General features: G+C 42.0%; 1 protein-coding gene across 14 annotated transcripts in view; it reads left to right on the forward strand.

The window, feature by feature from the left end:
* The window catches only part of fbrsl1 (fibrosin-like 1), a 1000035-nt gene that overhangs the window by 919668 nt on the left and 65814 nt on the right, over positions 1 to 14553 (forward strand). For all 14 annotated transcript variants that reach the window (XM_059994617.1, XM_059994618.1, XM_059994619.1 and 11 more), the window contains one exon: positions 8793 to 9159. In XM_059994617.1, the coding sequence (XP_059850600.1) occupies positions 8793 to 9159 (367 nt within the window). The remainder of the gene's footprint in view (positions 1 to 8792; positions 9160 to 14553) is intronic.

Genomic DNA, 14553 nt, shown 5'->3' on the forward strand with positions numbered 1-14553 from the left:
GGGGTGGGGGGGAGGGGGCTAGTGCCCATGATGGAGCTGACTGAGTTCACAACTTTCTGCACTGTATATTAGATTTTAAAAGGAACAGTCTTGCCCTCCAAAACTCAAGAAGGGGCAAGTCTTTCTAATATCTTTGAATTCAGTTAATACAACAGTGATTGTAGGACAAGCTAACTAATTGAAAGCTAGCTAGTTAGTGATGTTTGATCATGTTATAAGGTGACTTTGCATGGTTACAGTCAATATCACTTTAGAAAAAAAGATTTATTGCTTGCTCAGTGAAAAAATTTGGGCTGATTAGTTTCCAATGAATTTTAAGTGAGGTAGTTTTGGGTGCCACAGTAGCGTGATGATATTACAGCTCAGGTTGTTTCAGAATTCAATTCTGGCACGAGCTGCAAAGTGCTTTTACTTTCTCCTCATGACCAAAAGGGTTTCCTTCTGGAGCTCCGGTTTCTTCCCACAGTCCAAAGATGTACTGGTTGGTAGGTCAGTTGGTCATTATACATTATCCTGGTTTTTTTTTAAACTGCCCATTACAGTGCTGGCATTTAGAGAAGCAACAAAGATCCTCCATTTTTGTCTGTCCATACAAGTCTTAGAGAAGTATAGAAGGATTGTTCATTGCTGTTTCCGTAACAATTTTGATTTACCCATCTGGGTTGTTAGCTCTGAGTTAAACCTCCAAACCTGGAGGACTGATGGACCACTCTTAGTCTGGCCTCTACCCTTTGACCTGTTTGGATTGGGTGACCTTACCATGAGTGAAAGCACAAAGCCCTGACTCCAGCCAACATAGCTCTCTGAGTCATTGAGGCACACAAGCCTCCAAATCCTACGACAAGGTTGTGGTCTTCTTGGGGGTGTCCTTTGATTAGGCTTTGGCTAAATAGGTAGGTTGCTGGCAGTGCAGTTCATTAGGCCAGAATGTTCTGAACTGTATCTCCAAATAAAAATAATAAATCATAGACTTTAAGTAAAGCTTCTTAAAATGAATGTCTGTAGTTTTTTTTAAAGCTTCTAACATTTTCTTTCCACATTATCTGCACTAAAGTAATGTGGAACTCTTTCTGATAAACTGTCAAATGTGCACTGTGATCCAATTTCAAACTAACTTTCTTTTATTGCAAGCATGTATTCCAAAACTTCAGTCTGATGCACCATACAAAATTATGCAGATTTCTAATCTTTGTGCACCTTCATAATGAATTTCTTGTGTCCGTTCTTCCCTTGGATTTTGGAGCAAGGATTGGATTTCTATCTTTTGCTGCTTCAGTTGTGCATTCTAAGACTGCATGGCTCTATCTCTGCCCATGTAATTTTGATAGTTAAACATAGAGTCATAGAAAAGTACAGCACAGAAAACAGGCCCTTTGGCCCATATAGTCAGTACTAAACAATTTAAACTGCCTATTTCCATCGAACTGCACCTGGACCACAGCCCTCCATACCCCAACCCTCTATGTACTTATCCAAACTTCTCTTAAATGTTGAAATAAGCTTGTGTGCTCCACTTGTTCTGGCAGCTCATTCCACACTCTCACCACCCTCTGAAGTAGGTTCTTCTTGTGTTCTCCTTAAACTTTTCACCTTTCACCCTTAATCCATGACCTCTAGTTGTAATCCCACCCGAACTCAGTGGGCAAAACCTGCTTGCATTTGCCCTATATCCTTCATAATTTTGTATACCTCTGTCAAATCTCCCCTCATTGCCTCATGCTCCAACAACGAAGAACTAACCTTTTCAATCTTTCCTTATAACTCAGGTCCACAAATCCTGGCAACATCCTTGCAAATTTTCTCTGTACTCTTTCTATCTTACTTACAGCTTTCCTATAGGTAGGTGACCAAAACTGCACAGAATACTCCAAATTAGGCCTCACCAATGTTTTATACAACTTCTACATAGTTTTATACAACTCCTGTACTCAATACTTTAATTTATTAAGGCCAATGTGCCAAAAGCTTTTACGACTGTCTACCTGTGATGCCACTTTCAATAAATTATGGACTTATATTCTCAAATCCGTTTGTTCTACCACACTCCTCAGTGCCCTACCATTCACCCTGTAAGACCTACCCTGGTTCATCTTACCAAAGTGTAGCACCTCGCACTTGACTGCATGGCTGAGATTTCTTTAGAAGGTCTTTGTAACTGAGTTGAAAAAGCCAAGGGTTTAAGGAAAATGAAGGAGATGGAGGAGAGAAAAAGAAGTAAACCAACAGAAACATTTTCACTATACAGGTAGCCCCGAGTCCGACTTACGAACAACTCGTTCTTACAAACCAAGGAAGGAGAACACCGTCCGCCATTTTAAGTCAGATTGCAACGCCTTCCACCATTCTAAGCCGTTGCCACTGTGTTGAGTGTGTAACTTTGTATTTGGCTTAAATTTTTCTTAGCAAGATTCACCCTGTTCCCCCCCCCCCCTTTTCCGGTCGGCTGGTGGCGCACTGAGATCAGCGCCGGGCTCGAGAACGAAGTTCCCGAGTTCAATCCAGTGACAGACCGCTCCCGAGCGCCACCGGGTTGATGTCGAGCTCGCATCTCAACCTCATTTAAAAAAAACACTGCCACCTCCAGTTTAAATACCCACACGGAATATTGAGGAGGATCAAATACCCAAACCCAGCACAACCCCCACTTGTTCATTTAACCTGTCACAGTGTGGTGGACTTTAGGACCCGGGGAATTCAGTGTGGTAGTCCTTAGGACACAGCGGACCTCGGGAGCCGGCGGAGGTTGGGACCCGCCACCCGCAGTGCTTCTGTTCTCTTGTCGGGAAGCGATCACAATTGAAAATAAAGTGGAAATAATAAAGCGTTTGGAAAGAGGTGAAACGCCATCAGTCATTGGAAAAGCATTAGGCTACAGTCAGTCAACAATCTGAACAATTTTAAAGGATAAAGTGAGAATAATGGAGCATGTGAAAGGCCCTGCCCCGATGACAATTATTACTCAGCAATGCAGTGGTTTAATTATTGAAATACATATGTTGCTTAAGTGTTTTATATGCATAGAAAGGTAAAATATATACTAAATACAAAGAGAAATGTTTGACTAACTGATGCTAAATAATACCGGATGTACCTGTTCTGACTTACATACAAATCCAACTTAAAGACGGACTCGGGAACGGAATTCGTTCATAGCCCAGGGACTGCCTGTACATCCCAAATGAAAAAATAATATGACAATGTACATTATATTCATCAAATTTTTCAAGTATTTATTACAGTCTGAACCATTCTAACTGCCCATGATCCTTCAAAATAAATATTTAAGTAAGTTATAATGCTGGTGTCATAGACTCATAGAAAAGTACAGCACAGAAGAAAGACGTTCAGCCTGTCAAGAAGGTGTTGAACCATTTAAGCTTCTTGCTCTGATCTACCTGCACCAGGACCATTGCCCTCCATATCCCTGCTATCCACATACCTATCCAAACTTAAATGTTGAAATCGAGTTTGCATGCACCACTTGTTCTGGCAGCTCATTCCACACTCACCACCCTCTGAATGAAGACGTTGCTCCTCGTGTTCCCCTTAAATGTTTCACCTTTCACCCTTAACCTATGACCCCTAGTTGTCCCAACCAATTTTAAGAGGATATTAACAGTGGGCTCAAAATAATTTCCCCACAGTAGCCCTTATATTTTCCTATGTGTCAGACCTTTATAAAAACATTTGAATTTGTGGCATCTGTTCTTGGGATTATATTGTTAGCTGACTGAATATTCAAAGTTCACTAAAAGGATGATTAGATCAGTTTCCAGCTGTTTTGTACTGATTCAGCAGTGCCTATATTCCAGATGTGAATGTTCCATGAAGAAACAAAACACATGGTAGTGATTGTTTGTAAGGCCTCTGTTGGTCAGGGTCGACCATGGATGTTGCATCCTAGCTATATAGATACGCAAGCCAGGGCAGTACAATATGGAGAGCGAGCTGTTGCTCATGTCGCAAGCTTCCCCCCCTCCACTCATCCGATGAACCCAAAGGAACAGCAGAGACCGATACAGTTTGGCACTAGCAGCATTGCAAGAGTTGCCAGTCAGTGTTGAACTCAACGTAGGACTACCCTAGGGAGTCAGGCTCAGGTTTTTTCTTTGAGGGCTTACTCCTGAACCCTTCCCCGAAGGAGGGTATAGCTGCATGGCAGCAGAGGTTTGAGATCAGAGTTTTCCTTCTCCTGGAAGAGCTGATCATCTGCCTAGATTGACTGGTTTTAAGGCACCAGTAACCCATCTTTGCCACTTCTCCAATCAGAAGAAATGGTTCCACCAGACTTACACATGAAGGCCAGGAGCTGATCTTGGTTGTCAGAGGTTATTTGAGGCACGCACGTTTGGGAGCATTTAATAGGTAGTGAGAGCTTATCCCATTACCATCCCCGGCTGTAACAAATTTACGGAACCAAAGGGATTGTTAATTGCTACATTAAGGTACAATGATCTCCCGCTCTGTGATCTCAGATGATTGCATGATTTGAGCTAACAGCAAAAAATGGCCCTGGTGTATGACTGCACTGATGCAGTATCTGTGATTGAAATAAACTATCGTTCGATTTTCACTTAACTTTCAAAAGCACTTAACCTGTCAATATTCAGAACTTTTCAACATCAGCAATGCTTAATGGGTTTCCTATTATCCGTTTGATATTTCAATTGATGAGGAAAAATATCATCGTATTTGCAGAAGACATTGCTAAACTTTGCATTATCAAGACAACTGCATTGTTAACAAAGAGTCTCTGATGAAGGGTCATGGCCCAAGTCTGCGAGTGGCTTTGGTGGCATACCAAATCTCCTCACACTCAATGAAATATAGCCACTGTCCTTGTAACTGCATCGACATGTTTGGGCCAGGATAGATCCTCAGAAATGTTGACACCCAAGAAAGAGAAACAAGTTACCTATGATGTCTTCCCCTTCCTTTCCAGCCCTGAAGAGGGGTGTCAGCCTGAAACATCAATTGTTTATTCATTTCCAGCATTTGCAGATTTTCTTGTGTTTAAAATTGAATAATATTGTAACATAGGTTTTTGGTTTACTCGTATCTAATCAGTTGAATAGTCAAGGTATAAAAGATTACCTAAATAAAATGTTGAATTAAATAAGGTCATATTGGTAGAATAGTTCAACTGTTGCGCTATAACTGTGGCTGTTTCTGGAGACCATTGTGATTACTGACAAGTTTGTGGCAGGTGCTTGTATCTTGAAGAGTTTCAGCTCAAACTTAGAGTCTGAAGGGCTGTCACTGAGAGACATCAGGGAAGGGGAGAACTGCCCAGACACTGATCCTGGGGATAAGTAGTGGTATACATCTGGTTAGTTGCCCACAGGGAATGCTCCTGAGGGGCCAAATGTAATTAATGCATCTGCTGTTGATACGAAGTGAGGTTGGCGAATGGCTTCAGGGAAATGTACTCTACAAAGCGAGTGGAAGGGCACGTGGAACACATGTAGATATCTACATATACAAATCAGTGCAAAAGTCTGAGGCACATATACATTTGTAGGAAAACGTTTGTGAACCCTTTGCAGTTACCTGGTTTTCTGCATTAATTACTCATAAAATGTGGTCTGATCTTCATCTCCGTCACAATCATAGACAAACACAATCTGCCTAAACTAATAACGTACAAACAATTGTACTACTTTCATCAATACTCTGTACACCATTCACGCATCTGATTTCACCAAAGCAACACCATTTCTACTGTAAACAAAAGTGGCAGGTAGTGTAGTGGCTAGCACAATGCTTTACAGTACAAGCAACCCAGGTTCAATTCCTGCGGCCATCTGTAAGGAGCTTGTATGTTCTCCCTGTGACCATGTGTGTTTCCCGTGGGTGCTCCAGTTTCCTCCCACAGTCCAAAAACGTGCTGGTTGGTAGGTTAATTGCTCATTGTAAATTGTCCCGTGTTTAGTCTAGGGTTATATCAGGGGATTGCTGTGCAGTGTGGCTCGAAGGACCAGAAGGGCCTTCTCTGCACTGTATCTCAATCGATTAACCAATAAATAAATGCCTAATCTTTCTTTACAGCTTATACCCACTATTCAAGGCAGCATCCTGATAAACCTGTTCTGTACTCCACCCAGATCTTCCATGTCCTTTCTGTAATAGAACAACCAGAATTGTACATAATACTCCAAATACAGCTCAGCCAAAGTTCTTTATTCTTGTTCTCCATGGCCTAACCAGTGCAGGCCGGCAAGCCACGTGCCTTTATTTCATAATCAGCTAGTGTTCCAATTTTAAGTCAGCTATGGACTTGGGCTTCAAGATCCCTCGGTATGTTACTGCTGTTGCGAGCCTGACTGTATACATTTAAAACTGACCAGCCGCTAAGTGTGCAGATGGTGCCACAGTGGCAAAATTCTGGCATCTTCCTGATATTCTTCAGTTGCCAAGTCCTTATCTCAGTCAGAGGCTGTTTTCAGAAACTGCTTTCCCTTGCATGATAACGGGAAGGGCAGAATCAGTTTGCTTTTGTCAGTTACAGGTGGCATGTCAGAGGGAAAACTGACAGCAGCATTTCTCTCAGATGGAAAGGGTCACTATATACTACACTGAGATTCATTTTCCTGTGGGCATTCATAGTAAATACAAAGCAACACAATAAAATCCATGAAAACCCACACACAAGATGAACAACCAATCTAAATCAGAATCAGACTTCATTTAACCAGCATGTGTTGTGAAAGTTCTCTTTGTGCAACAATCAATACGATGTAATATTTATATGTAAAAATAAATAAGTCATGCAAAAATAGAAGTAAAAAGTAGTGAGGTGGTGTTCATGGGTTCAGTGTCCATTTAGAAATTGGGTGGTGGAGGGGAAGGAGCTGTTCCTGAATCATTGAACGTGTGCCTTCAGGCTTCTGTACCTCCTCCTTGATGGTAACAATGAGAAGAAGGCATGTCCTGGGTGATGGGGGTCCTTAATGATGGATGCTGCTATTTAGAGGCATTGCTCCTTGAAGATTTCCTGGATGCTGGTAATTAATGTGCAAATTAAAAAAATAAACAGAGTAATATTTATAATAGATAATAAATATTGAGAACATGAGATGAAGAGTCCTTGAAAGTGAGTTCATAGGTTGTGGGAACAGTTCAGTCATGGAGCAAGTGTAGTTAACCTCTGGTTCAAGAGCCTGACAATTGAGGGGTAGTAACTGTCCTTGAACCTGGTGGTGTGGATCCTGAGGCTCTTGTACCTTCTCCCTGATGGCAACAGTGAGAAGAGAGCAGGGCCTGGGTGGCAGGGGTCTTTGATGATAGGTGTTGCTTTACTGTGACAACCCTCCTTGTAATTGTGCTCAGTGGTTGGGGTGAGGGGTGGGCTTTACCAGTGATCGGTAGCAGTGGAGAGTGATAGTGTAGTGATTAGTGCAATGCTATTACAGCATCAGCGACCTGGGTTCAATTCCTGCCACGACCTGTAAGGAGTTTATATGTTTTCCCCATGATCGCTTGGGTTTCCTCTGGGTGCTCTGCCCCCCCCCCCCATAGTGTAAAGATATATTGGTTAGTAGGTTAATTGCTCACATGGATGTAATTAGGCAATGTGGGCTAGTTGGACTGGAAGGGCCTGTTACCGTGCTGCATCTCTAAATATATTTATAATTTAATAAAAACCATAGCAGATATTAGTTAGATTAAATGCAAGCAGAGCATTTCCAGTGAGGTTCGGTGACACTACAACTAAGAGGTTATGGGTGAAATGTGAAAAGTTTAAGGAGAGCATGAGGAAAAACCTCTTCACTTAGAGAGGGTTGTGAGAGTGTGGTGGGCGAGCTGCCAACACAGGTGTTGCATGCGAACTCTATTTCAATATTTAAGTGAAGTTTGAATAGGTACATGGAGGTCTATGGTCCAGGTGCATGACAGTAGTCAAGTTAAATGGACTAGATGGGCCAAAGGGCCTGTTTCTGCGTTGTACTTTTCTATGACGCTAGATGCTTAGAAATGTAGGAAAACTAAATTAGAAGTGAATCTAAGTTTAGTTGCAAATTCCTTTAATACCTTAAGTTTGGCTTCTGTTTCAAAGATGTTTTTCATTACACTTGACTTTGTTTACTTAAGACTGTCTAATTCAAACCATTTTAAGCCAGCTGGAATGTTATATTTTTTGAGCAAGGAGATTAGGCTCAGAGACATAAACACTGGCCTTCTCGTACAGACCATTACTGAAGCAGAGCGCGGCCGGCGAAGCTGGCTTAGCACGTACATTCATTGAGATAAAGGGAATGGTATCAAAGCAATTAAACTAAACAGATTTTCATTAAGTAAATTGCAGCAAGGCTGTGCTGTGTGAAGCTAGACAACAATTAGTGTTAATATCCATGCTGCTCTGCCACCCTCACATTCATTTAATTGTAATTTGTGCAAATGGATTATGCTTGGACCGCAGGGCTGGGAGATTGGCCTCTTTGGCGGTTTAAACAGGTAGATTTTAATAAATTGTGGGAAATGCTATTACATCTCTGATAAAACCCTACATTTAATTAATCCTTAAATATTAACAGGCATGAAAGAGTTGAGGATTTTGATCAGTGCACAGTGGGGAAAAGAGACTGTGAACTTTCCAAAGCTCAACTGCAACATAATCATTTTATGCTAGAATGTGTGCTCGGTGAACTCTTGAATCGACAGGCATTTAACAATAATTAGGAGTGAGATATTAAAGCTGACTTTATTCCTCAGAGAGGTGGGGTCAGTGATGATGGTTAAGCATGAAAATATACCGCTACAACTACAGGCTTTGGTTTATTCTAATTTCCTAGGTCCAAGCTTCACTGGAAGCAGCCTGACGTCGAATGAGAAACCTGAGGCGAAAGGACCAGGTGTTTCCAAGATATCTGGACTAGAACGTAGCCAGGAACAAAGCAAAGAGACACCCTTTGTGCCACTGGTCCCAAGCCCACCAGCTGTTGTGGTTCCACCACCGCCTTCAACGTGTGTTCCCAATAGCACAGCAAGTCCGACAGCAAAGGAGGTCATACATCCATCACAGCCACAATCAAGACAACCAACGCCACAGCTACAGCCACAACTGCCGCAGCATTATCCCGTGCCTCCAATTCATACACAGCCTCCTTCCCATCACCAGATTCACCACCAGATACCTTTCAGCAGTCTTAATAGTGTCAGGTAAGGAGAGTAAATGTTATATTACTTCCAGAATCGACATTTTTTTGTTGTATTCTGGGTAAGGAGTGCTTGTGCTAAAGGCAAGGTCACTTCCTGTTTCTGATTCAGTATCACAATGCCTTTGAAACCTATTGAATATTGAAAGGACTAGATAGCATGAATGTGGAGAGGATGTTTCCTATAATGGGAGAGTCTAGAGCCAGAGGGCACAGACTCAAAATACAAAGTTGCCCCTTTAAGACAGAGATGAAGAGGAATTTAAAAAGCAAACACGAGGAAAACTGCAGATGCTGGAAATTCAAGCAACACACACAAAATGCTGGTGGAACACAGCAGGCCAGGCAGCACCTATAAGGAGAAGCACTGTCGACATTTCGGGCCGAGATCGGAAACATCAGGTTGAAACGTCAGGACGAAGGGTCTCGGCCTGAAACGTCAACAGTGCTTCTCCCTATAGATGCTGCCTGGCCTGCTGCATTCCACCAGCATTTTGTGTGTGTTGCTTGAAGAGGAATTTCTTTAGCTAGTTGGTGGTGGATCTGTGAAATTCGCCACAGATGGCTGTGGAATCCAAGTTATTGAGTATATTTAAAGCAAAGGTTGATAGGTTCTTGATTAGTCAGGGCGTCAAGGGTTATGGGGAGAAAGCAGGAGAATGAGGTTGAGAGGCATAATGGTGGAGCAGACTAAGATGGGCCAAATGGCCTAATTCTGCTTCTCTGTCTTCTGGTCTTATCAAATTAGGGTGTTCACAATTTTATCCTTGTTTAGTACCAGAACTTAAGTGGTGAACACACAAAATCTTTCCCACTATGATTTTTTTCCCATTTCCTACTGAAGTTATTCTAGGAACTCCTGAGAAGACTTTTGATCCGTTTCTTTTCATTCCAATTGTTTTTTTAGTTTTATACAGAGTGCATCATAACCTAAAATAAGAATCAAGTTTATTAATTTCTTGAAGCGTAGCATAAAACCATGTCTGTTTCTCCTACTTCCCTATCTCCCATCACTACCAATGCATTGGAAGATTAAGCACAAGATTGGCAAATAATTCACTTGTTCACTTGTATATAAACCATAAACATTGCTCAAGGAAAATTGCAAATTGGACAGCAGTGATATGTTTGGAAAGATCTTGTCATTTAAGCTGAACTTTTTGTAAGTTCAGCCATCTGCTTCATTTTGAGCGGAGCTTCAAATGATGAATCCACTTTATGGCCAAAAGCACTTGTATCCTTTTCTATTTTTCCTTCCTCCCCCTCTGTTTCAATCCATCTGCCTTTGAAGTCTCTGATTTGACAGTTGCAGTGTTCTCTTGATTGCCTTCTCTTTCAAGCTGAGCTTATCCAAATTTTGTTGCCCAAAACCCAATTCATTCTAGGTACCACTGGTCCATCAGGTCTCTTACAGCCTACAACAGCCCCAAGCAACTAAGACTCTAACTATATCTTCATGTTAGTATGTATCTGTGGCCTTGCCCATCTTTGTCATTTGTAATGTTCAGTGGTACTTTACAATCTCTGCGTTTCTTCAGTTATGGCCTCTTGAGAATAGGAGTCTCAAGAAGCCATAACTGTAGAGACTTTGCTACCATTTGGAGGGATTAGTGATCATGGAGTGTGTTGGGGGTGTGGAATAGGCTGTCAGGTGGTAGTAAAGGTAGATACACTAGGAACATTTAAGAGATTTTTAGATAGGCACATAGATAAAAGAAAAATGGAGGCTTAAGTGGGAGGGAAGGGTTATGTTGATCTTAGAGTAAGTTAAAAGTTCAGGACAATATTGGCCTTAGGACCGGTACTGTTCTACGTTCATAGCCAATCCTTCACTTCAAGTCCATAAGACATAGGAGCAGAATTAGGCAATTTGAGCCATCAAGTCAGCTTTGCCATTCTATCATGGCTGATTTATTATCCATCTCTACCCTATTCTCCTGCTTTCTCCCCAAAATCCTCTCAACCTCCACTTTAAATATTCTCATTGGCTTGGCCTCCACAGCCGCCTGTGTCAATGAATTCCACAAGTTCACTACCCTCTGGCTAAAGAAATTCCTCCTCTGTTCTAAATGGCGTCCCTCTAGCCTCAGGCTGTGCCTTCTGGTCCTAGACTGTCCCACTATAGGAAACACTCTCCCTACATCTACACTGTCCAGACCTATCAATATTTGATAAGTTTTAAAGAGTTCCCCCTCCAAGTTTGTCAGCTCTGTGGTTCTTTTATTACCCAAAAATCTAATAATTTTAAGTCTCCAATATCCCAATATGGGCTTCTACCATTTTCAAAGGAATCTCTCCACATCTCATTACTAAATAACTTGCTAGTTGTCTTGAGATCTATTCCATAGACCAATATTTTCCATTTAGATTGGAGTTCCCAACCTTTTTTTATGCCATGGACCCCTACCATTAACCAAGGGATCCATGGACATCTATTCAATCAATCTCTCTCAGAACAGCACCTCATTTATCTTAACTGCGGCCTACATAACATTGTTGGGTAACTAAGGAAAGAAAAGGCCCCTTAAGAAGCAGTATGGTCATCAGTGTGTGGAGCCATGTCTCCTATTTAACATTCCATTTTCCTTTCACTCATGTGCCTATCTAGGAGTCTCTTAAATATCCCTAATGTATTTGCCTCTACCATCATCCCTGGCAAGACATTCCATGCACACACCACTCTCTATGTTTAAAAAAAACTACCTTTGATATTCCCCCCCAACCCCATTGGAAAAAGGCAGCGGCTGTCCTTTCTTTTTATGTCTCTTATTTTATACACTTCTGTTAAACTCTTATCAAAGATGCCTTTTGGTGTTGGTAGTCTTGATGCACATAAAGGTGACCCTGGGACTTGACCAAGTTGTGGGAAGCAAGTGAAGAAATTGCTGGGGTCCTGGCAGAGATTTTTGTTTCTTCTGTTGACATGGGTGTGGTAACAGAAGGTGAAAGTTGGCCAGTGTTGTGCCTTTATTTAAGAAGGGCTACAAGGACAAACTGGGGAACCACAGGCCAGTGAGCCATGATCAGTGGTGGATAAGTTACCCAAGGGTATTCTGAGAGACAAGATTTAAAGCAAAAAAGAAACAAGTTGCTAGAGGTATTTTAGACAGGGCCTGTATACATTTGGAAATGCAAGGGCTGACTAGGTGTAGTCAGTATGGCTTTGGACCTGAGAGATCATACCTCATGGATTTAATTACATTTTTGGAAGAGATGATCAGGAGGATTGAGGGCAGTATAGTAGGCATTATCTGCTAGGCTTTTGATGAGGTCCCACGTGGTAAACTGATGTGGAATGTGAGATCACATGGGAGCTAGGATGAACTAGTCAGGTAATTATCTGGAAGGAATCAGAGTTGCTTATCCAATTGGTGGACATTGTGTTGCAGGAATTGGCGCTGGATCCTGTTTGGTTTGCCACATATATTAACGATTTGAGAATGAAAGTGATGTGAGTAAATTTGAGGATGACAGCAAAATTGATGGTGTGGACAGTGGAGAAGGTTGTCTAAGGTTACATCAGGATCTAAGTAAGGAATGGCTGATGGAATTTAATTTAGACAAATGCAAAGATGCCTTTTGGGACGTTAAACCAGGGCAGTATGTGCACAATAAAGGACACGGCTCTTGGGTAAGCTGTAGAATGGAGACACCTAGGGATGCAAGTACATGGTTTCCTGGAGAAGACATATGGCATGATGATTTCTTTGGATAGGCAGTGATACTTTTTCCCCACAACAGAAATGGCTACCAGAGGGTATAATTTTAAGGTGATTGAGGGAAGTATGAGGGGATGTCAGAGGTAACTTTTTTTTTACACAGATGCTGGAGCTGGGTGGTGGTGTTGGAGGCAGATATATTAGGGACATTTGTGAAACTTGGGCACAATATAAACATGGAGGTCTGTGTAGGAGGGTAGGGTTACATTGATCTTTGCAGAGGTTATAAGTTTGACATGGCATCTTGGGCTGAAGGGCCTGTACTGTGCTGTAGTGTTCTGTGAATTATAAGGGAAAACTGGATAAGCCAGGACTGTTTTCTCTGAAGTGAGGGAGGCTGAGGGATGACATAATCTTGAGGGGCACAGGTAAAGTAGATGATCACAGTCCTTTTCCAGGGTGGACGAGCCTAAAACCATAAATACATGGTTTAAGATGATTTAAAGAGGGCCTGAGAGGCAAGTTTCGGTGTGTTAAGTATATGGAATAAGCTGTCAGAGGAAGTGGTAGAGTAAGTGGAACAATTACAATGTCTTAAAGATATCTGGACACGTTCATGGATATGAAAGGTGTAGAGCAGGGGTTCCCAACCTAGGGTCCTCAGAATCTTCGGTTAATGGTAGTGGTCCATGGCATTTAAAAAGGCTGGGAACCCCTGGTTTAGAAGGATATGGGTCAAATGCAGATAAATGTGGCTAGTTGGGGAAGGCATCTTGGTTAGCATAAGTGCCTCGGTTCTTTACTCTTTGCATCCTGCCCTGGTTTAACTTTCTAAAAAGGCATCTTTGCCTTGCCCAAATTAAATTCCATCAGCCATTCCTTTATCTAGATCCTGTTGCAACCTCGGACAAGCTTCTCCACCATCCACCACACACCAATTTTGATGTCATCATTAAATTTACTCATCAGGGCTTCCCAGGGTTGAAATGTCTAATACTAGAGGACATGCATTGAAGGTGAGAGGAGGTAGGTTAAAAGGGGATGTGAGGGCTAAGTTTTTTATACTCAAGGAGTGGTGGATGTCTGGAATGCACTGCCTGGTATGGTGGTAGGTAGGAGGAATTAGTGTTTGGATGGTTTTGATATTGCTTTTAACACATTTCAGCATAACGTTGTGGGCTGAATGACCTGTTCCTGTGCTGCACTGTTCTATGTTCTAGTTTAAAAACTCAGAATTAATTGGCAAAATAATCTTTGAAAGAGGGTCATACAGTCGCTAAATATGCTCCTGATTAGTTTCATCTCATTTGCTCCCGTATTCCCCGTACGTTCTGTAACTTGCTGTAACACTGCAGCAGCTTATAATGTCCTGCATTGGCCATCAGTGGGACTAGGCAGTTTAAATGGCTCGACATGAACTAGATGAGCTGAAAGGCCTGTTTCTGACTATCAATCTGCACATCTCTAGAAGGTGGGAGGAAACTGAAACAACACTGAGTCATGATTGAACCCAGGTTTTTTCAGAGATACAGCACAGGACCTTCTGACCCAACAAGCCTGCGCTGCTCATTAATACCCATGTGACCAGTTAACCTACTAACCTGTACATCTTTGGATGTAGGAAGAAACAAGAGTGCCCTAAAGAATGTACAGTACTGTCCCAAAGTCCTGGGCACAAATATATAGTTAGGGTGCCTAAGACTTCTGCACAGTACTGTAGTTGTCAACATGGTGCGGAG

The sequence above is a fragment of the Hypanus sabinus genome, chromosome 18 (assembly GCF_030144855.1).
Source record: "Hypanus sabinus isolate sHypSab1 chromosome 18, sHypSab1.hap1, whole genome shotgun sequence".
NCBI lineage: Eukaryota > Metazoa > Chordata > Chondrichthyes > Myliobatiformes > Dasyatidae > Hypanus > Hypanus sabinus.